We start from the raw sequence: 24,616 nt of genomic DNA on the forward strand, positions 1-24,616 counted from the left end.
GAAGGAGCTGCAAAGCTCCACAGCAATGATTGGATTATCTGTACGTAGGACCACTTTAAACAATACACTCCACAGAGCTGGGCTTTATGGAAGAGTGGACAGAAAAAAGCTATTGCTTAAAGAAAACAAATAAGCAGACATGTTTGGTGTTCTCCAAAAGGCATGTGGGATACTCCCCAAACATATGGAAGAAGGTACTCTGGCCAGATGAGACTAAAATGTAGCTTTTTGGCCATCAAGGAAAATGCTGTCTGGTGCAAACCCAACACCTCTCATCACCCCGAGAACACCATCCCCACAGTGAAGCATGGCGGTGGCATCATGCTGTGTGGATGTTTTTGATCGGCAGGGACAGGGAAATTGGTCAGAATTGAAGGAATGATGGATGGTGCTAAATAAAGGGAAATTCTTGAGGGAAACCTGTTTTCAGTCTTCCAGAGATTTGAGACTGGGACGGAGGTTCACCTTCCAGCGGGACAATAATCCTAAGAATACTCCTAAAGCAACACACTAGTGGTTTAAGGGGAAACATTTAAATGTCTTGGAATGGCCTAGTCAAAGCCCAGACTTCAATCCAATTGAGAATCTGTGGTATGACTTAAAGATTGCTGTACACTAGCGGAACCCATCCAACTTGAAGGAGCTGGAGCAGTTTTGCCTTGAAGAATGGGCAAAAATCCAAGTGGCTAGATGTGCCAAGCTTATAGAGACATACCCCAAGAGACATGCAGCTGTAATTGCTGAGAAAGGTGGCTCTACAAAATATTGACCCCCCCCCCCAAAAAAAATGTTTTATTCCAGGTTGTAAGGCAAGAAAATAGTAAAAATGTCAAGGGGGGTGAATACTTTCGCAAGCCACTGTAGGTGTACTGTAATCAAATGAAATGAAAGAAACATGACATTTAGCGGCATTAGTTTACATGAGGTCTGTCTTGAGCATTTGGCCATAGGTTCTCATTGACATAATTTCAGAGAATCCCTTTTGGCAAGGCGAATCAAAGCCTGTCATACTGTAGGTCTGGATTGATGTCATTGCATGCCTCATCCATGGCCTGGAGGATGGTGGCACGCTCACGGGAATGGCGATCATACACCTTCAACATGTGTTGTGTTGTATTGTAGTGGTCCCGTGTGGCTCAGTTATGTAGTAAGAAAATGGCCCTAGCAACACGAGTGGTGGGTTCGATTCCCTCTGGGGTCACTTACAATGTGTGGACTCACTGTCACTTTGGTTTTAAAGGCCTTCTATGTACATGCCATTTTATTAAGGTATTACAGTACTGTGTTGGCCAATGCAATTTTAGCAAAGCAGTGTGAAACACCCCACCAAAAGACCATTTTGGATACATGTAAAATGCATCCCCTATACAGTAAACATCTTGTTTATCAGATTTTTGTATTTATTTACTGTGAAGTAAAATCATAAGTCATAATAGTACATTATAGTGTGTATGTATGTATCAAACATTTTCATTGTGTTCTCAATCTGTTAAATCTTAATAGGTTTACCAAATAGTTAAATGATTATCAATTAAGAGCAGTTGGATTAAGTCATAGTTATATGTATTTTAACAAATGAGAAGACAATAATACTAAAAGTAATGAGTATTGCATTGTTAAAAGCTACTACTTAATATGAACATGTATTTCTAGATGAAACACTAAGTTTGGTGAATAACTGATTGTGTGTTGAACCTAGTCAATAGAAAAACCTGCATAGTTTCAAAACGAATGCCTTTTTGATGTTCTGTACAAAGCGTGGGGAAAATGTACCATATACTTGTGAAATGCACCAAAACGAGAAAAATAAACTGTAATCAGAAAACACCTATTGAGAAAGCGCTATCGTTGGAAAATGGTATGTCTTCGGCCTGGCTTTCAGAGCTCAGATTACCAGTCAAATACCATACCAAATACAAGAGTTGGCTGAGTGAAGTAGGCTACCTGATCCCATCTGTATGTGTGCTTTAGCCAACTCTGCAGTGCCACGTGTGGTCCTTGTCAAGCCAAACATGAATGTATGGCATCATGACAATAGTCAAAGGAGTTTTCTTAAGACAGATCTGGGACCAGGGCATGGCTACAGAACCTCTTCCTATCCTGTACTTCTGCTTCCCCACAGTGGAGATCCATTGGTCTGACCAGGGGTGTATTCATTAGTCGGATTCCGTTGCAAAACGTTTGGTCTTTCGCAAAACATTTTGCTACAGAAACCGTTACCGTTTACTCTAGGAACCAAACGTAAGCAAACAGAACCTACCTGAATTTGTCCAATAGAAACTCTTGTTTTCTGTTTGGATTAAAGTTTTTGAACGGAATCTGACTAATGAATAAACCCCAGGCCTTACTCCCCCTAACGACTGATCATGGATGGTTCGAAGCCAGGGTGACGACGGGCATGTTTGAGCAGGTGATCGTTTCGCATGAAGCGCATGGCACACAGTGGGCACTGGAACTGTTTCTCCCCCGTGTGAGTCCGCAGGTGGCGGATTTGTTCATCAGAACGGGAGAACTTCTTGTCACTGTCGGGCCAGGAGCAGTTGTAGGGCTTCTCTCCTGGGATGGGATGAAGAAACAGTTATTATTCATAACCAACATACTTGCTACTCTGTATGCAACACGCATACCCTCAGTGGTGTAAAGTAACTAAGTAAACATGTATTGAAGTACTACTTCAGTAGTTATCTGTACTTTACTATTTATATTTTTGATAGCTTTTACTCCACTACATTCCGAATGTAATCGTGTAATTTTTACATGTTTCCTGCCACCCAAAAGTATTCATTACATTTAAAATGTTTAGAAGGAAGAAAATGGTCCAATTCATACACTTATCAAGAACATGTGGTCATCCCTACTGCCTCTGATCTGGCAGACTCACTAAACAAAAATGCTTTGTTTGTAAATGATGTCTGAGTGCTGGAGTCTGTCAAATAAAAAAAATGGTGCAGTCTGGTTGGCTTATTATAAGGAATGTGAAATGATTTATAGCATTTAAGTATAGTTTAGCATTTCCTTTTACTTCTGATACCTAAGTATATTTAAAAATATATATACTTTTAGAATTTTACTCAAGTACTATTTTACTGGGTGACTTTAACTTTTACTTAACTTGGCAAGTCAGTTAAGAACAAATTCTCATTTTCAATGACGGCCTAGGAACAGTGGGTTAACTGCCTGTTCAGGGGCAGAACGACAGATTTTTACCTTGTCGGCTCGGGATTTGATCTTGCAACTTTTCGGTTACTAGTCCAACAATAACCACTAGGCTACCCTGCCACCCAGGGTATCCTACTTGAGTAGGTTCCTATTAAGTTATCTATACTTTTACTCAAGTATGACAATTGGATACTTTTTCCACCACTGCATCCTTCTAGCGCTCAGACGTCTATTACGTTGGACTGTAGCCAATAGTTGACGAAGCATGGAGGCTAACTGCTAAGCTATGCACATAGGCCTACCTGTCTGTCCTTATATGCCACTTCTGGTGCGACACTTTCCTGCGATCGAACGTAGCCTAAAAACATGTCACTTCACATAGCCTCTATTGTTTGGTTGTCCATGACATTGGACTGTGACGTTAGGCTAATAATAGAGTCAGTGCTATCTGGGATCCTTGACCATCCCTACCCTAACCTTAACCCCTACCCTAACCATAAACCTTACCTTAACCATTTTAAATTCATCTTCAATGGGGGTGGGGACGTCCCAGGGATACCATATAGCAAGGACCCTACTAACAGATGACTGAGCATAGAGGAAGAGGCAAAGCGAGAGGTTTTACTCTGCCCAAAATCTGTCCACTAAAATAAATTCACAAAGTGAGGTATTTTTGTATGGTGGTCAATAAGGGTTGAATTTGGTCAACAAAAAATGTGCTTGTTAATTTGCTATGTGAGGCTTGTTTGATCGAATAGAAGTTTTGTAACGGTTAGGTTGTTGCGACTGCACTGATATGTGGACGCAAGTGGCATTTCGGCAACTTACCAAAAAACGACTGCCTGAGTTGGTCATCATGGATATAACCAATTTTAGCATGGACATTCCCATAGAGTTGTGAGGTGGAGTCTCCAGTGTCCGGAAGTGACTTCACCATTAATTTTCTATATTCAGGGTTCACTCAAACATTGTTTTAAGCTTTGTTTTACTATTGACAGTTTTATAGCTGATTTCGGGATTGTATATTCTATTCACTCTCCTTAAATATAAGTAATCTGATTTATTTGTTTTACGTCTGAATTGTTTAATCAAACTTTATGCTGCCAACTCCTGATATCAGGGCATAAAAACTACTATCTGTTTCCAAGCTTCTAATCCCTGGCTAGACTAGCTGAACTATGCTAGTTTTCGTCCTCATTGCCAAACGTCATAATTACTGCACCCTCAACATTAAAACAAAATTGCTAGTTATACAATCATGTAACTAAGAAATTTGCTGGAAAGAAACTTTAAATTATTTATTGTTTCGTTGAGTTATCATGACTGGTTCAAGATATCTGTCGTAAAACGACGGTGGCGAAGGATATCATTGCTACTTACCGCGGACCCAAGTTCAATTTTTAGATCCACCGGCGTCATTGGCGTAGGGTAAACTGGACGTTTCTGATTGGTTTTGTGACAATGAGCAGCCTCTGCTTGGCTCGATGGGATATGTACTGACACAGCCAGATACAAATGAAGTCTGAAGTTTACATACACCTTAGTCAAATACATTTAAACTCAGCTTTTCACAATTCCTGACATTTAATCCAAGTAAAAATCCCGTTAGGATCACCACTTTACTTTAAGAATGTGAAATGTCAGAATAATAGTAGAGAGAAGGATTTATTTCAGCTTTTATTTCTTTCATCACATTCCCAGCGGGTCAGAAGGTTACATACACTCAATTAGTATTTGGTAGCATTGCCTTTAAATTGTTTAACTTGGGTCAAACGTTTCGGGCAGCCTTCCACAAGCTTCCCACAATAAGTTGGGTTAATTTTGGCCCATTCCTCCTGACAGGGCTGGTGTAACTGAGTCGGGTTTGTAGGCCTCCTTGCACGCCTTTTCAGTTCTGCCCACAAATTTTCTATAGGATTGAGGTCAGGGCTTTGTGATGGCCACTCCAATACCTTGACTTTGTTGTCCTTAAGCCATTTTGCCACAACTTTGGATGTATGCTTTGGGTTATTGTCCATTTGGAAGACCCATTTTAGACCAAGCTTTAACTTCCTGACTGATGTCTTGAGATGTTGCTTCAGTTTTTGGAAAATTACGTGGATATACGTAATTTTCCAAAAAGGATGCCATCTATTTTATGAAGTGCACCAGTCCCTCCTGCAGCAAAGCACCCCCACAACATGATGCTGCCACCCCCGTGCTTCACGGTTGGGATGGTGTTCTTTGGCTTGCAAGCATCCCCCTTTTTCCTCCAAACATAACGATGGTCATTATGGCCAAACAGTTCTATTTTTGTTTCATCAGACCAGACATTTCTCCAAAAAGTACGATCTTTGTCCCCATGTGCGGCCTTTCAGGTTATGTCAATATAGGACTCATTTTACTGTGGATATAGATACTTTTGTGCCTGTTTCCTCCAGCATCGTCACAAGGTCCTTTGCAGTTGTTGTGGGATTGATTTGCACTTTTCGCACCAGAGTACGTTCATCTCTAGGTGACAGAACGCGTCTCCTTCCTGAGCGGTATGACTGCTGCGTGTTTATACTTGCGTACTATTGTTTGTACAGATGAACGTGGTACCTTCAGGCGTTTGGAAATTTCTCCCAAGGATTAACCAGACTTGTGGAGGTCTACATTTTTTTTCTGAGGTCTTGGCTGATTTATTTTGATTTTCCCATGATGTCAAGCAAGTTAAGGTTTGAAGGTAGGCCTTGAAATACATCCACAGGTACTCAAATTATGTCAATTAGCCTATCAGAAGCTTCTAAAGCCATGACATCATTTTCTGGAATTTCCAAAGCTGTTTAAAGGCACAGTCTGACCCACTGGAATTGTGATACAGTGAAAAAATCTGTCTGTAAACAATTGTTGGAAAAATGACTTGTGTCATGCACAAAGTAGATGTCCTAACTGACTTGCCAAAACTATAGTTTGTTAACAAGAAATTTGTGGAGTGGTTGAAAAACAAGTTTTAATGACTCCAAACTAAGTATATGTAAACTTCCGACTTCAACTGTATGTACACAGTCTTGTAACTAACTTTTTTTTAACTGACTATTGTATTTGTTGATTTTAAATCAGACTTTATTAATATAATTAGTAAGCACGAGTTAATTGACACAAGAAAACTCAAGAAAATAGCAACTCTACAGAGCACAATGAGTACAATTAATGGCTAAATTACTTCCAGACACGAAGGGTGTGAGGAGCTCCCCCTCACCACTCTATTGAGGACTTCCACTATTTTAAAGTACTCAACTGGTTGGGGATTCCTATTGGTTGGGAGCAATCAGCAAATGAAGACGAAAATGTGCTACTTTAAAATGGAGATAGCCTTGATGGCACCGCCAATGAGGTCACAGACGCTATAATTGCATAGATCCAAAGATTAGTCCTCTATCTGCCCTCTTATTGGCAAGAATTATCCCACCTGATCTCGCCTCCTCCCATCTTCGAGGACATGTATTTCCATTGTGAGCACGGTCACTGGAATATCTTGTCAATATAATATACTGTACATTCTTTGGAGGATGGTAAGCTAACTGCTAAACTACGCACATACCTGTGCGTGTCCTTATATGCGACTTCAGGTGAGATCATTTACCTAAGACCCTGACACAGCTATCAAATGTCGCTTATTTTTATCAACTGGAGAGTGCGATAGTCCGTGTCACTCACCAGCTGGCATACGCGATATGCACACGAGTATGGATAACGGCGTCGGTGTGGCATTTGGGGTAATGTTAGGGGTTGGGTTGGTGGAATCGGACATCGTGGTGTAGCCGCTTTCTTCGCATGAGATGTTTGTATCAGTTCTTCCAAATGAAGAATTACTATTCTCCTGCAAGACCGACAAAGGCTGAAACCTTCCATGCTCGTCAATAATCGCAGTAACGGCCCATGAAATTGTATCCTTACAGGGTTTCGCGCACTTCTGTGACCTCGCTCGGCCCTCCGGTCTGTGTATATCGTGGCCAATGGTTAACTTACATCAACCAGGATAACGGATAGTAGCCTATCTACTCCATCCATTTGAGCTGTCAACGTGTGTGAGTAAATTCTCAGGTCCACCGATGTACAGTGCGACTCTGGTCGGGTCATTGTGGTGGATTGGGAGACCGTAAAATGCACGCCCACTGTATGGGGTAACATAATTACGCATCTGACATGGGCTGCAAGAACAGAGTGGGATGTTTCTCAATTTCAATTTGAAACCTATTAGCTGTGTGTTTAAATTAACATGGATGCATGGGTGACAGTGGATGTGATCATGCTGCTACAGTGAGTCACTCTGCTCCAATTTCCTATTGTGCTGTACACTGCAGCCTGACAGAAGGGGAGTGTTGTTGCATCTGCCTTAATCCCAGTGCCAATCCATAAGAGCATTTGTGTGAGAGAGACTGCTCATTTATGCAGCCCATTGAGGAAGAGTTGGGAGACACGTGTGTTTGGGGTGGAGGTGGAGCAGGGCTAACGATCCATCTGGCAGTGCTACATCCCCCTACTCATCTTCCTGCTCTATGAAGAGAGGTTGGTGAGACTAACTTTTGTATAATGAAAACAGACCAATCATTTGAATATTTTTGTCATAGATAATAGCTAAGCACATCTGTTGGGCTCCCCAATTACCATTCCCTCTCCTCTGGTCAAATCAAATCAAATTTTATTTGTCACATGCACGGAATACAACAGGTGTAGACATTACTGTGAAATACTTACTTACAAGCCCTTAACCAACAATGCAGTTCAAGAAAGAGTTAATAAAATATACTGCTCAAAAAAATAAAGGGAACACTAAAATAACACATCCTAGATCTGAATGAATGAAATAATCTTATTAAATACGTTTTTCTTTACATAGCTGAATGTGCTGACAACAAAATCACACAAAAAGAATCAATGGAAATCCAATTTATCAACCCATAGAGGTCTGGATTTGGAGTCACACTCAAAATTAAAGTGGAAGACCACACTACAGGCTGATCCAACTTTGATGTAATGTCCTTAAAACAAGTCAAAATGAGGCTCAGTAGTGTGTGTGGCCTCCACGTGCCTGTATGACCTCCCTACAACGCCTGGGCATGCTCCTGATGAGGTGGCGGATGGTCTCCTGAGGGATCTCCTCCCAGACCTGGACTAAAGCATCCGCCAACTCCTGGACAGTCTGTGGTGCAACGTGGCGTTGGTGGATGGAGCGAGACATGATGTCCCAGATGTGCTCAATTGGATTCAGGTCTGGGGAACGGGCAGGCCAGTCCATAGCATCAATGCCTTCCTCTTGCAGGAACTGCTGACACACTCCAGCCACATGACGTCTAGCATTGTCTTGCATTAGGAGGAACCCAGGGCCAACCGCACCAGCATATGGTCTCACAAGGGGTCTGAGGATCTCATCTCGGTAGCTAATGGCAGTCAGGCTACCTCTGGCGAGCACATGGAGGGCTGTGCGGCCCCCCAAAGAAATGCCACCCCACACCATGACTGACCCACCGCCAAACCGGTCATGCTGGAGGATGTTGCAGGCAGCAGAACGTTCTCCACGGCGTCTCCAGACTCTGTCACGTCTGTCACGTGCTCAGTGTGAACCTGCTTTCATCTGTGAAGAGCACAGGGCGCCAGTGGCGAATTTGCCAATCTTGGTGTTCTCTGGCAAATGCCAAACGTCCTGCACGGTGTTGGGCTGTAAGCACAACCCCCACCTGTGGACGTCGGGCCCTCATACCACCCTCATGGAGTCTGTTTCTGACCGTTTGAGCAGACACATGCACATTTGTGGCCTGCTGGAGGTCATTTTGCAGAGCTCTGGCAGTGCTCCTCCTAGTCCTCCTTGCACAAAGGCGGAGGTAGCGGTCCTGCTGCTGGGTTGTTGCCCTCCTACGGCCTCCTCCACGTCTCCTGATGTACTGGCCTGTCTCCTGGTAGCGCCTCCATGCTCTGGACACTACGCTGACAGACACAGCAAACCTTCTTGCCACAGCTCGCATTGATGTGCCATCCTGGATGAGCTGCACTACCTGAGCCACTTGTGTGGGTTGTAGACTCCGTCTCATGCTTCCACTAGAGTGAAAGCACCGCCAGCATTCAAAAGTGACCAAAACATCAGCCAGAAAGCATAGGAACTAAGAAGTGGTCTGTGGTCCCCTCCTGCAGTACCACTCCTTTATTGGGGGTGTCTTGCTAATTGCCTATAATTTCCACCTGTTGTCTATTCCATTTGCACAACAGCATGTGAAATTTATTGTCAATCAGTGTTGCTTCCTAAGTGGACAGTTTGATTTCACAGAAGTGTGATTGACTTGGAGTTACATTGTGTTGTTTAAGTGTCCCCTTTATTTTTTTGAGCAGTGTATTTACTAAATAAACTAAAATGGGGAAAAAAGTTACAAGAAAATTACATAACAATAAAGAGGCTATATAGAGGTGGTACCGGTACCGAGCCAATTTGTGGGGGTACAGGTTCGTCACAGTAATTTGTAAAGTGACTATACATAGTTAATAAACTGCGAGTAGCTGTGGTGTGGGGGGGGGGGGGTCAATGTAAATAGTCCGGGTGGCCATTTGATTAATTGTTCAGCAGTCTTATGGCTTGGGGTTGAAGCTGTTAAAGAGCCTTTGGTCCTGGACTTGGGGCTCCGGTACCGCTTACGGGGGGGTAGCAAAGAGAACAGTCTATGACTTGGGTGACTTGAGTCTTTGACCATTTTTTGGGCCTTCCTCTGACACCGCCTAGTGATGCAACCGGTCAGGATGCTCTCAATGGTGCAGTTGTATCTTTTTGAGGAGCTGGGGACCCGTGCCAAATCTTTTCAGTCTCCGAGGGGGAAAGGTGTTGTCGTGCCCTCTTCACAACTGTCTTGGTGTGTTTGGACCATAATAGTTCGTTGGTGATGTGGTCACCAAGGAAATTGTCAATCTCGACCCGCTCCACTTCAGCCCCGTCGATGTTAATGGGGGCCTGTTCGGCCATCCTTTTCCTATAGTCCACGATCCGCTCCTTTGTCTTGCTCACATTGAGGGAGAGGTTGTTGTCCTGGCACCACACTGCCAGGTCTCTTACCTTCTCCCTATATAGGCTGGCTCATCGTTGTCGGTGATCAGGCCTACCACTGTTATATTGTCAGCAAACTTAATGATGGTGTTGGAGTTGTGCTTGACCACGCAGTTGTAGTTGAACAGGGAGTATAGGAGGGGACAAAGCATGCACCCCTGAGGGGCCCCAGTGTTGAGGATCAGCGTGGCAGATGTGTTGTTGCCTACTCTTACTACCTGGGGGTGGCCCGTCAGGAAGTCCAGGATCCAGTTGCAGAGGGAGGTGTTTAGTCCCAGGGTCCTTAGCTTAGTGATGAGCTTTGTGGGCACTATGGTTTTGAATGCTGATCTGTAGACAATGAACAGCATTCTCACTAGAGGTCGACCGATTATGATTTTTCGACGCCGATCCCGATACCGATTATTGGAGGGCCAAAACCCTGATACCGATTAATCGGACAATTTTTTTATTTTTTATTTGTAATAATGACAATTACAACAATACTGAATGAACACTTATTTTAACTTAATATAATACATCAATAAAATCAATTTAGCCTCAAATAAATAAGGAAACATGTTCAATTTGATTTAAATAATGCAAAAACAAAGTGTTGGAGAAGAAAGTAAAAGTGCAATATGTGCCATGTAAAAAAGCTAATGTTTAAGTTCCTTGCTCAGAACATGAGAACATATGAAAGCTGGTGGTTCCTTTTAACATGAGTCTTCAATATTCCCAGGTAAGATGTTTTAGGTTGTAGTTATTATAGGAATTATAGGACTATTTCTCTCTATACGATTTGTATTTCATATACCTTTGACTATTGGATGTTCTTATAGGCACTTTAGTATTGCCAGTGGAACAGTATAGCTTTCCGTCCCTCTCCTCGCTCCTACCTGGGCTCGAACCAGGAACACATCCACAACAGCCACTCTCGAAGCAGCGTTACCCATGTAGAGGAAGGGAAAAAACTACTCCAAGTCTCAGAGCGAGTGACGTTTGAAATGCTATTAGCGTGCACCCGGCTAACTAGCTAGCCATTTCACATCGGTTACACCAGCCTCATTTTGGGAGTTGATAGGCTTGAAGTCATAAACAGCGCAATGCATTGCGAAGGGCTGCTGGCAAAACGCACAAAGTGCTATTTTGAATGAATGCTTACGAGCCTGCTGCTGCCTACCACCACTCAGTCAGACTGCTCTATCAAATCATAGACTTAATTATAACATAATAACACACAGAAACACGAGCCTTAGGTCATTAATATGGTCGAATCCGGAAACTATCATCTCGAAAACATAACGTTATTCCTGTTACATTGCACAACCTTCAGTGTTATGTCATAATTATGTACAATTCTGACAAATTACCCAAAGTGTTGCATATACCCTGACTGCGTGCAATGAACGCAAAATGACACAATTTCACCTGGTTAATATTGCCTGCTAACCTGGATTTCATTTAGCTAAATATGCAGGTTTAAAAATATATACTTCTGTGTATTGATTTTAAGAAAGGCATTGATGTTTATGGTTAGGTACAGTCGTGCAACGATTGTGCTTTTTTCGCAAATGCGCTTTTGTTAAATCATCCCCGTTTGGCGAAGTTGGCTGTCTTTGTTAGGAAGAAATAGTCTTCACAGTTCAACGATTTTAAGAAAGGCATTGATGTTTATGGTTGGAGCAACGTGTACCTAAGCGATTATATGCAACGCAGGACAGGCTAGATAAACTAGTAATATCATCAACCATGTGTAGTTAACTAGTGATTATGATTGACTGATTGTTTTTTATAAGATAAGTTTAATGCTAGCTAGCAACTTACCTTAGTTTCTTACTGCATTCGCGTAACCTCCTGGAGTACAATGTAAAGCAGGTGGTTAGAGCGTTGGACTAGTTAACCGTAAGGTTGCAAGATTGAATCCCTGAGCTGACAAGGTAAAAATCTGTCGTTCTGCCCCTGAACAAGGCAGTTAACCCACCGTTCCTTGAAAATGAGAATGTGTTCTTAACTGACTTGCCTAGTTAAATAAAGGTCTAAAAAAAATATATATATATTTTTTAAAACATTTAAAAAAAAAAATTCAATAAATAAAATCGGCCAAAAACTTGAAATCGGCCCCAATTAATCGGCCATTCCGATTAATCGGTCGACCTCTAATTCTCACATAGGCGATCCTTTTGTCCAGGTGGGAAAGTGCAGTGTGGAGTGCGATTGAGATTGCGTCATCTCTGGATCTGTTGGAGCGGTATGCGAATTGGAGTGGGTCTAGGGTTTACGGCATGATGGTGTTGATGTGAGCCATGACCAACCTTTCAAAGCAATTCATGGGTACCGAAGTGAGTGCTACGGGGTGGTAATCATTTAGGCAGGTTACCTTCACTTTCTTGGGCAACGGGACTATGGTGGTCTGTTTGAAACATGTAGGTATTACAGACACGGTCAGGGAGAGGTTGAAAATGTTAGTGAAGACACTTGCCAGTTGGTCCGCGCATGCTTTGAGTACACGTCCAGGTAATCCGTCTGGCCCAGCGGCTTTGTGAATGTTGACCTGTTTAAAGGCTACGGAGAGCGTGATTGCAGTCGTCCGGAACAGCTGGTGCTCTCATGCATGCTTCAGTGTTGCTTGCCTCGAAGCAAGCATAACAGGTATTTCACTGGTCTGGTAGGCTCGCGGCACTGGGAAGCTCGCGGCTGGGTTTTACTTTGTGGTCCGTAATATTTTTCAAATGCTGCCACATCCGACGAGCGTCAGAGCCGGTGTAGTAGGATTTAATCTTAGTCCTATATTGAAGCTTTGCCTGTTTGATGGTTCGTCTGATGGCATAGCGGGATTTCATATAAGTGTCCGGATTAATGTCCCGCTCTTTGCAGATGTTGCTTGTAATCCATGGCTTCTGTTTGGGAAATGTACATATGGTCACTGTGGGGACGACGTCGTCGATGCACTTATTGATGAAGCCGGTGACTGAGGTGATATAATCCTCAATGCCATTGGATGAATCCAAGGAACATATTCCAGTTGTTGCTAGCAAAACAGTCCTGTAGTGTGGCATCCGCATCATCTGACCACTTCCGTATTGAGCGAGTCACTGGTACTTCCTGCTTTAGTTTTTGCTTGTTAGCAGGAATCAGGAAGATAGAATTATGGTCAGATTTGCAAAACGGAGGGCGAGGGAGGTCTGTGTATGGAGTAAAGGTGGTCTAGGTTTTTTTTATTTCTCTGGTTGCACATGTGACATGCTGGTAGAAATTAGGTTAAAACGGATTTAAGTTTGCCTGCATTAAAGTCCCCGGCCACTAGGAGCGCCGCTTCTGGATGAGCATTTTCTTGTTCGCTAATGGCCTTATACAGCTCGTTGAGTGCGGTCTTAGTGCCAGCATCGGTTTGTGGTGGTAAATAGACGGCTACGAATAATATAGATAGTGTGGTCTACAGCTTATCGTGAGGTATTCTACCTCAAGCAAAGCAATACCACGAGACTTCTTTAATATTAGACATCGCACACCAGCTGTTATTGACAAATAGACACACACCCCCGCCCCTCGTCTTACCAGACGTAGCTGCTCTGTCCTGCTGATGCACGAAGAAGTCAGCCAGCTCTATATTACCTGTGTCGTCATTCAACCACGTCTCGGTGAAACATTAAACTGTAATATCTAATGTTCTGTTGGTAGGATAGTCTTAATCGTAGATCGTCCAGTTTGTTTCCCAATAATTTTACGTTAGCCAATAATACAGAGGGAAGTGGTGGTTTACCTACTCGTTGGCAAATTCTTACAAGGCACCCAGCCCTCCTCCCCCTTTTCCTCAGTCTTTTCCTCATGCTGATGACAGGGATTTGGGCCTCGTCTTGACAAAGCAGTATATCCTTTGCGTCGGAATCATTAAATAAAAAATCTTCGTCCAGTTCAAGGTGAGTAATCGCTGTTCTGATATCCAGAAACTCTTTTCGGTCATAAGAGACGGTAGCAGCAACATTAAGTACAAAATAAGTTACAAACAATGTGAAAAAACGAACAAAATAGCACAGTTGGTTAGGAGCCCGTAAAACCCACCAGCCGTATAGCAGCTGGTAGACTAGCCCTCTGAGGCCTTTTCCAACACTTATGCTGCTCCTTCTTTATAGCATACCAAAGGTGAATCACAAAGATTAATGGGAACATGGTGAATAGAGTTGACTTAAACATAATTTACAGAAAGCAGTTCTATATCAATGGGAGAAACATATTAGGAATCACGACAGACACAGAAGGTTTATTTTATCAATTCATGATGTTTGTTTTTATTTTTGGAATAAAGAACATTTCTATAACGTAATATAACAAAGTTGTAAATAATAAACAATGCATAACTGGATAGAATAACACACCAACCCATCATCACCTTGGATCCAAATACTCACCCCAAAAAATTACCCATAGAGATAGCACATACAGTGCCTTCGGAAAATATTCAGACCCATTGACTTTTTCCACATTGTTACGTTACAGCCGTATTCTAAAATGGATTAAATAGATAAAAAATCCTCAGCAATCTAAACACAATACACAATGACATAGCGAAAACAGGTTTTTCTAAATGTGTGTAAATGTATTACAAATAAAACAGATACCTTATGTAAATAAGTATTCAGACCCTTTGCTATGAGACTCAAAATTGAGCTCCGGTGTATTCTGTTTCCATTGATCCTCCTTGAGATGTTTCTACAACTTGATTGGAGTCCACCTGTGGTAAATTCAATTGATAGGACATGATTTGGAAAGGCACACACCTGTCTATATAAGGTCCCACAGTTGACAGTGCATGTCAGAGCAAAAACCAAGCCAGGAGGTCGAAGGAATTGTCCGTGCGCTCCGAGACAGGATTGTGTCGGCACAGATCTGGGGAAGGGTACCAAAACATTTATGCAGCATTGAAGATCCCTAAGAACACAGTGGCCTCCATCATTCTTAAATGGAAGAAGTTTGGAACCACCGAGACTCTTCCTAGAGCTGGCCGCCCGGCCAAACTAAGCGTTTGGGGGAGAAGGGCCTTGGTCAGGGAGGTGACCAAGAACCCGATGGTCACACTGACAGAGCTGTAGAGTTCCTCTGTGGAGATGAGAACCTTCCAGAAGGACAACCATCTCTGCAGCACTCCACCAATCAGGCCTTCATGGTTGAGTGGCAAGACGGAAGCCACTCCTCAGTAAAAGGCACATGACAGCTTGGAGTTTGCCATGAGGCACCTAAAGACTCTCAGACCATGAGAAACAAGATTCTCTGGTCTGATGAAACCAAGATTGAACTCTTTGGCCTGAATGCCAAGTGTCACATCTGGAGGAAACCTGGCAGTGAAGCATGGTGGTGGCAGCATCTTGCTGTGTGGATGTTTTTCCAGAGGCAGGGACTGGGAGACTACTCAGGATCGAGGCAAAGATGAACCGAGCAAAGTACAGAGATCCTTGATGAAAACCTGCTCCAGAGCACTCAGGACCTCAGACTGGGGTGAAGGTTCACCTTCCAACAGGACAACGACCCTAAGCACAAAGCCAAGACAATGCAGGAGTGGCTTCGGGACAAGTCTCTGAATGTCCTTGAGTGGCCCAGCCAGAGCCCGGACTTGAACCCGATCAAACATCTCTGGAGACCTGAAAATAGCTGTGCGGCAACGCTCCCCATCCAACCTGACAGAGCTTGAGAGAAGAGAAGAATGGTAGAAACTCCCCAAATATAGGTGTGCCAAGCTTGTAGCGTCATACCCAAGAAGACTCGAGGTTGTAATCGCTGCCAAAGGTGCTTCAACAAAGTACTGAGTAAATGGTCTGAATACTTTTCTAAATGTTATATTTACGTTTTGTATTTTCTATAAATTAGCAAAAATGTCTAAACCTGTTTTTTCTTTGCCATTATGGGGTATTATGTGTAGCTTGATGAGGGGGGGGGGGAAATGCAGTTTAATCAACTTTAGAATAAGGCTGTAACCTAACAAAATGTGGAAAAAGTCAAGGGGTCTGAATACTTTGAAGGCACATTACGTTTGACAAAAAAAAATATATTTTCCATAACTTAGTTTCTTGAAACAAAAGCTCTAAATGTGTCTGTCTGGAACTCTTCTCACACTCGAATTACAGTCAGTCCGTCACCTCCCACTAGGGTTGCAAAATTCTGTGAACTTTCAATAAATTCCCTTGTTTTCCATAAGTCCTGGTTGGATGACTCGAGTCCTGCTTATTCCCTCCTGCATCCAGGAACCCTCCAAATGGGATTTCGGGAAAAAAAAGTGCATTTCTTGATTGTTCCCAGAATTTGACAACCCTACCTCCCAGACACATGCTCCTCTTCTCAGACCACCCAGACACAGAAATCAGTTGTATTGCTTGTATTCTCGTTACAATAGTCCATCATAGGGAGTAAATACTCACTTTTGGGTGATGTGATGGACCTTTCCTTTGGTTCTGATGAACATACCATTAGAAAAGCAGGCACGCTTTGTTCAAGACAGAACATTTCCTGTTAAACTTTGGTTGCTATGTACATGTTATCCTGACTCCCCCAAAACCCAACCCAAGGATCTCCACTATCTTGTCGTGGTAGACCCCATATGCCAGAGAAGTTGGGCATTCGTTCAAGTCAACTTTCACACACAGACGGACAGAAATGGTGGAATCCCAAGTCTGTCTGAAATAGTGTGGCAACAGGACGAAGTGAGTGAAAAGGGCTAGTTGGAGCTAGAAAGGGAGCCTGCTGGAAATAAACCTGGTCAATAACAAAATAGAGCACATCCTATTCCATAGCTCTACTAATGTTATAATGAAGTGTGATTTACCCCAAAATGAAGTAAACAATAAACTAATCACACATGTAACATGACATGGCTGAATAAGTGTTTTCAAATGTCATATGGGACCAGCAGCATGTACTGTACATCATTGGCTCCACTCTACTGTACAGCATAACAAAAATATTATTGCAACATGTATGACTGTTCAATTTCCCATCAAACTAAGCTGCATTAATGGATGTGGAGAGTTTGACCCTTTTCAATCCATTTTATCCTAATCTTTAGCAGCAAGTTCAGTTAATACTCCATCCAGCTTAGTCTCAACTGACCCGACCCAATTTACTATGTGAATGGCCATTACTGGCAAAAGCTTAGTGATTCACAATGATTTAGTGTTTTTGGAGGTATGAAATAAACTCAGTGATTTAGAAATACCTAAAGTGAAATTGTTTGTACAACTCTGTAAAACACTTACAAAAAAGCCTTTGAAAACATCTGAAGCTAGATGTGGAACCACCATTTCAGACAGAAACCCAGTAAGAGGTGAATTTAGTTCAGTGCGGGAAACATAAGCGCAGTTGCCGTGCAAGAAACATAAGAGTGGTTGCCGTGCTAGAAACATAAGAGGGGTTGCCGAGCTAGAAACATAAGAGGGGTTGCCGAGCTAGAAACATAAGAGAGGTTGCCGAGCTAGAAATCAATCTTGCCTTAGAGATATGCAAGCGACTTAAGAATGCTTTTGAAACAATTAATTTGGCTGAGATTTTGAACTTCAGCCAAAGCAATAATTCAGCAACTATTTGCTCTAATCACTTTCCGGATTCAAATGAATCCATGCTTAATAATTATAAAAATGTCTGATTTATATGTCTATGAAACAAATGATTCATAGACAGACTATTAATCTGACATCTTAGTTGTAAACGAGAGAGAGCTAAGAAGATCCCACACGAAACATTAGCAACATACCTGCTTTCAAACAGGACATTTATACTCATCTGTCAATACCACATGATTTGTAAAGTAGTGGCTCAGTGTCATGTGTTATAAAAGATAAAATGACAAATATTCATCACTCAATTATTTGTCCATGTTAGGGTTGTTAGTTAAAGTTGAATCATGTGTAAATGTCTCAGAAGAGGTTAAACAGTACTTGTTTGGAACACCTGACCTATCTGAGGTTGTGTTCGGCTGGGGTAAGAGAGAGGTGCTTTAGACAGACCAGCAGAGAGCCCTCCGTGTCTGGGTTGCATTCTTGCACTGACCCCGGGGCGGGAGGTGGACTAGAGAATCCCTGACCAGGATTAATGACAGAGACAGAAAAGATGGAAAACAACAAAAAGACAGGGCTGCGAGCATCCAGACAAAGTTGACCAAAAGGTGAAGGATTATTAATTCTGAGAGGCCAGGCTTCACCCCTCCTCCCAGACAGAGCCACCCATTTCCATTGACTCACTCCGACCAGGGGAACAGCACGGAGCCAGAGGAGGACTGGGGGCTCAGGTGGTATGGGGGTATCAGGCGTGCTGTGCGGCCAGCTCCTGGCCAATGAAGCGGCGCAGGCGCTCCAGGTACTGGCTGTACAGTTCGATGTCATTGTGTCCCGCCCCCTCCACCCAGAGTGGCTCCACGGCCTTGGGACAGCGCTCGAACAGAGCCAGGCCGTGGGAGAAGTCGATCACCTCGTCCTCAGTCCCGTGGATGATCAGCACCGGCGACGTGATCTTAGACACCTTTTCAATGCTGACAGAGAGAGAGGCAATGGAGTTAGAGACTGGGGATAAGGGAAGCAAAGGTAGTTACTAGATTGCCATGTGTGTAACAACACTTATAACTAAGTATGTTCTTAAAGGGTAACCGTGGACAGAAAGCGTTGTACAGACGTCTGTCTGTTTTAGCATGGCCGGTTAGTGTAACCTGCCCTCTGCAACTGTGAGCACTGACCAGCAACTGTTGCCTAACAGGTCGAGGAACAAACAGGACAATACTGAGAGCACAATACTGCTGCATGTAAATGCATCTCCCAGCTCAGCTCGATCAACTAGTTCAGAAGGAAGAGAGTACTCATAGTCCTTCCTCTGTCCCACACATAACTGTGGGTTGGCTATAAGCACATACAGATCTGAACCCAGCTAGTATTACATTACTGGGAGTCCACTGACCGGATGGCGTATGGCAGGGGTCGGAAACAGGCGGCCTGCGGGCCAAAACCAGCCTGCGAGTGATTTTAGTTTATCAAAAAAGACTAATATAACTAGGAACTCAGCAAAAACTTTGTATTCCTACAAATACTTGTTCAAGTGTACAAATTATCAGAATTTCCCGGCCCCCGACCATCTGCTTGGACACATCGGTCCTCGGCTGAATCTAGTTGCCTACTCCTGGAGTATGGGAGTCAGTGTGGGCTGAAGAGTGGGGAGAGCCAGCTAGGCAACAGGCACCCAGGGGTGGGAGAACTCAGGGGGGTGGTGGAGAACACTGGAGACTTTCACCACAGAGCAGAGGCATCCCCGTCACCTACTCTACTCCTACACTGGCACTGCCTGGTACTGTAATGGAATCCTATTCAGTGAACAAACATGTGATTCTAATGGCTCAAATACCACACCATCACACTTTACATAATAAAGGGTGATGATATGATAAAATGTCTGGAGGAGTCAGTGTTTACAACACCTGCTTATGATCTGATACAGAGTGAGAGATGACTCAGTTATGACTCAGATGTGATGAGGCTGTTTCCCCATAGAGAGAGAGACTGAATAATGAAATACATGAAAGATTGCAGTTCTTCTTCTTTTAGTTGGACAAATCTTTTGCCACTTATATTTCCAATTCTACACTTATATCCTAATCTCATCATGTACTATTATGTGAAAATGCCAAAAGGCAGACCAACAAGCAGTCAGAGTTGAAGATAAAGAGATAGGGAGGAAGGTGTTGTAGGTGACTCACTTGGGGAAAGCATCAAAGCAGTAGGTCTTCTTGGTGTCTGGGAAGGCCACCCGCATGCCAGAGGTGAGGGGGGAGTGGAGCACCACGGCGGCACACTCATACCGAGATGCCAGGTCGACCGTGGGCACGGTGCCAATGCTCTGCCCGTACAGGATTATGTTCTCTGGGCTGATGCCATATCTGATCACAACCAGGAAGAAAGAGGAATTAAACACAATCATGTCAGGGAAAAGCTAGGAGTAGCAAACACTAAAACAATTTGAACATAAATCACTCCTATGAAGCCTAAACTATGATAATATGTAATGACAACATACTTTTACCATATAAATCTAGGAGTAAACGGGTAACAAATGTCTGCGAACATGGCACGCCTAACATAAAAACCAGCTGTAGCTCCATAACATCTACCCAAGGACAGCCATTGATAACACATCATCCCATCAAACTAATGAGCCAGTCCATTAGCTGCATGAGCCTGTCATTGTGTGACATTACACCCCCCCCTCTCTGTAAGGTGACATCTCCCACTGACTACACAGCCGTCCCTCCCTGACATGATGTATAGAGCCCCAGCCTGCCCAGCCCTGTGCGTTGCGTAAGTACCGTGTGCGCAGTGCCTGCCAGGCGGCGTCAATGTCAGCATAGAGGTTCTTCTCTGAAGGCTTGCCCGTGCTGACACCGTAGCCGGAGTAGTCGTAGGAGAAGATATTGCAGTTGATACGCGTTCCCAGGCCGATATAGAAGCTGCTCATCTGGCCAAGGTCCACCGCGTTGCCGTGAGAGAACAGCACTGTGAACCTGGTGAGAGAGGCCACAGAGACAACAAGGTTACCAAGACAGACCGTACCTGGTCTTTTTACCTATCCTGACCTGTACTGTGTGAATAGATGATTCCCATTAAAACCTCAGGAATTACCTATTTGAATGGGACTTGAATGTGCTGATTAAGGTAAACTGGTTATGGCCACAGACTGAAGAGAGGACTAGTTCACTAAGTTTAACTCCTGTCTTTTTACTTGTTCTGTATTACATGAATAATAGGGTTGCTATTCCCCAAGCATCATCCATGTGCTTTCTATTCATGAATGCAAGATGTGCTCCCTAAAGCAACTGGATACTCTCTATTCCCTAAAGAGACTTGGCACCTCCCATACAGTAAGTCATTGCTTTGCTCTTGGGCTTTTTACTCAAAATACCCTGAACAAGGAGTGTCATATTACATTCACGTGTGACACTGGCACTACATCAAGTGTAACAGGACCCAGTCCATGTCTTCGCCAATCAATTTAGCTGATTACTGAAATAAATCAACAAGAGCAACAAGTAGGCTACCTGAAGCCATACCATATGAAAACATAATGATGTATAAGCTCCGCAAACCAGACTATCAATCACCAATAGACAAATTAGACTATCACAACTCACCAATATCATAGGCAAAAAATTAGAGCATGAATTGGGGTAAGGACAAGGAGAATGGTATCTGTAGGTCAAAGAAGATGGCATGAGCAATGAATGAGGAAAGCAGGAAGAGAACAGGTTTGAGATAACCTGACACAATGAGGAAGCAAGTACAGGAAGTAAAGAAATAGGACAAGCAAAAGAATGTCATAACAAAAACAAGACAAGAGGAACAGGGGGTGAGTTTATCAGAGGATGTCTGACACATGGTGAAACAATAGGGCCTCAATGAGCCAAGGTGTGTACACACACACACACACACACACGTGTGACTAACCTGGCAGTGGGGGCACAGCGGATGTACATGCATCCCACTCTGTTTCCACGACTGGAGCGGGTAAGGAACACATCTGTAGCATCCAGTTCTTTCTGGGAATACTGGAACTCGGCTCGCTCTGTCAGGTGGAGCTTCCATTTTCCTTCTGCAGGACCAGTGCTGACTGAACCCCCTACAGCAGCTCCAGGTAGCCCACTAGCTCTGGATCTCAGCCCTGCAGTCCCTGCTGTCCCCGGGGCTACAGGCCCCTCCAGGTCTGGGAGGAGGGAATATGTAGGCTCAGGAGGCAGGAAGGCGAGCTTGGCAGCAATACGGCTCGGAAAGGGGGGGCAGCAGAACAGGCAGCATAGCTCACTGACAGATAGGCCATTCATCATCCACTCTGTGGGGGCAAAGACAGATGAGCACTGTGATTGTATATTATTCTGTACTACAAGGGAATTTGACTCACAAATTCCACTGTAGTTAAAAATGTTCAGAACAAGACTTGACAAATGTATCTGTCATCAATGGTTAATAACAATAACAAAATAACAGAACATCTTATGTTAGAAGTCAGGCCTACCTGTTATTGAGAAAGAAACTAACTACCATGCAAAAATCTACCAGAGATCCCAAGTCAAAACAATACTCTCCAAAACAAAACAGGGAAAGTTGTCCTGTCAGCAAAAATCAAAAAGTAGCTAAGACAGTAGTCTGAAAATGTAATTTTGAAAGTAAAATCGGGGGATTTTGAAGTATGGCTGAAGTCCACGTGAAATCCATATTTCCAAGTATTGGCTGTTGTTATTGAGGTATTTTCGTGCGCATCAACTTGATCATGGTTGGAGAGAATTGAGTAACTTCAGCCAGCAGGTAATGTTATAGCTACTTTCCCAGTTAGCTAGCTAATGACTAACTAATGAACAACTGTCTGGATCTGGATAGCTGAAACACCCACTATGTTTATATCTCATTACACATAACTGCAGCTGACGGTTTGCTGAGAAGTGTCTATCCCACCCACTGTAGTCAGCTGTAGTTAGCAGGGTTCAACAATGTTGACCTTCTACTAGCTACCTAGCTAGCCTACAAGCGAAGCAGTCAAAACATTAACGTTAAGTCGTGCCTTTAAAACACGTTCAAACTGCAACGAAATAAGTAAACACACCGGCACTGCTACAAATGATGAGGCACAAATACAATTTTCGGATTAATCACAGATACCAAATCAAGGCTGGCCATCTAATGTTAGTTAGCAGAAATGTATCCGCTAACTAGCTAGCATTGGGTAGCCAGCTAACTAGTTTAGCTATTCAGACCTGGAAACACCGTCTCCTCAGATAGGACCGTCATCTATGGACTGATGCAAATATATAGCGAGACTTAAAAAACCAAGCGTCCAGGATACCCGTTTTGATAATCACATATGTTTTGTGGTTGAAATTATTACTTTCGAGCAGCTAGCTAGCTACTGTCATTTATTAATCCATTCCATTGGATGTGCAAAATGTTTTTTTCCTTCTGTTTCGCCGCGTCCGGAAATGACTGTGAAGGGGGAAAGCTTCCAATGGGAAAGCAGGGGGAACTTTGATCGTCACTAGTTACCACAAACACACAATCATAAACCCCGCCTATTTCTACAATTTATCTTCTTAAAATATGATTTTAAACGTTAATTTAAAAACACCCTGCCAATCTTATGCATAACCATAGCCTTGAATTAAGATTAAAAAGCAAATGGTTGTTTTCATGTATTTTTTTACGATATAGCCAATTTGGACTTTGTGGCTGTGGTAACTAGTGGAAACCGAGAACTTTGTTATCAAACAGATCTATGTTACAGGCAGTGTTCGAGAGCATCAAAACCCGTGATGTTTCATGGGTAAATTATGATTTACCGACTGATCAAGAAATAACGTTGATTAGTTATAGCACAGATAGAACAATGACGGAAATAGTAATGGATTCTTTTTGTAGGCACCTACTCCACCATGGTTCGTTGGACAATGCATATGAGGAAAGCTACCTTGGATAAACGCAGAAAATAAGGTCTGTGGTAAAAACAGGCTTAGATTTTATACGTTTTGCTCTATGAGATAATCTTCATCAGCTAACGTTATTTTTTTGTGAATTTTGAAGAATGTATTTAATATTAAACAACATAAAGGCTTCATAAATGTCATGTTAACTGACTGCTATTATCTGATAGAACAAATTATATAAGATCTCCTAAACCTGTGTTAACCTCAGACCTTATTTTCATCGTTTATTCCAAAACCCTATTCTTTCTCCATTCATTTTTCCCACAGGGATCGCTCAACGAACCAGAGGTAACTTTTTTTCTGGGTTTTACAACTACTAGCTGGCAAGCTCAATTTAGGATGCAATGTAATTTATAGATCAGTCTCGCCTTTAAAGTCAGCTGCAATATCGAACACATACATCCATTATCTAGTTATCTTTTTTTGGACCTCATTTGGGCCTACATTTCATGGGGAATGTATCCCTATTGTTTCTCTAACTACCAGATCAGATGGAATGTGAATCACTCTAAATACATACCATAATACAAATACAATAATGATGTGTGAATCACTTATTGTTCAGTTTGTCAATTGTTGTTTATCTCAAATGAATATCATTTTGTTTATTTCAATGAAAAAGTCTTCCTGTGTAGAGTGAGAATGTTATCTTTGCAAGATAAGGCTATTGGTTGCTTGTAAAAATCAATTGAATCATCCTTAGAACTTCATTGGGAACTACCATGAATAGTGGCCTACTCTTGAAAACAGTAGGCCTACACACACTTGAAGGAATGAAGGAAGCAAGAGGCTTTGGGAAGTGTTGCAGGAGGAGACATTCTTCTGGTGAGAAAATATTTCCTGTAGTGAGGCACATAGAGAAGGTGGTTTCTGGAGTTTTACTACTTCTCTGGAAAATAGCATAGGTGTGGACTCGAGTCACATGTATTCTGACAGTAGTC

The 24,616-nt window shown here is 42.8% G+C and overlaps 1 protein-coding gene across 2 annotated transcripts; it reads right to left on the bottom strand.

The window, feature by feature from the left end:
* Positions 1 to 16,566: 16,566 nt before the first annotated feature.
* On the bottom strand, positions 16,567 to 23,191 carry LOC106584389 (alpha/beta hydrolase domain-containing protein 17A). 2 transcript variants are annotated; one of them, XM_014169641.2, is made up of 5 exons: positions 22,953 to 23,191; positions 21,652 to 22,033; positions 20,517 to 20,711; positions 19,911 to 20,090; positions 16,567 to 18,698 (listed from the first exon to the last, which is right to left on the bottom strand). In XM_014169641.2, exons 1-5 carry the CDS (start codon positions 22,984 to 22,986, stop codon positions 18,473 to 18,475), a joined length of 1,017 nt encoding a protein of 338 aa, XP_014025116.1. In that variant the 5' UTR covers positions 22,987 to 23,191; the 3' UTR covers positions 16,567 to 18,472. The 2 variants fall into 2 exon arrangements, with proteins under 2 accessions (XP_014025116.1, XP_014025117.1); XM_014169642.2 differs by having other exon boundaries at positions 22,217 to 23,191.
* Between the last annotated feature and the right edge of the window lie 1,425 nt (positions 23,192 to 24,616).

This window comes from Salmo salar, chromosome ssa23 (genome assembly GCF_905237065.1).
Source record: "Salmo salar chromosome ssa23, Ssal_v3.1, whole genome shotgun sequence".
Lineage (NCBI taxonomy): Eukaryota > Metazoa > Chordata > Actinopteri > Salmoniformes > Salmonidae > Salmo > Salmo salar.

Excerpts from the sequence above, each read along its gene's own strand:
- LOC106584389 (XM_014169641.2), bottom strand. The coding sequence starts at position 22,986 with ATGACGGTCCTATCTGAGGAGACGGTGTTTCCAG. Across the intron at positions 20,712-21,651 it reads CGCTGTGCCCCCACTGCCAG|GTTCACAGTGCTGTTCTCTC; the intron begins GTTAGTCACACG and ends CTCTCTCACCAG. Across the intron at positions 18,699-19,910 it reads TGCTTTGATGCTTTCCCCAA|CATTGAAAAGGTGTCTAAGA; the intron begins GTGAGTCACCTA and ends TCTCTCTGTCAG.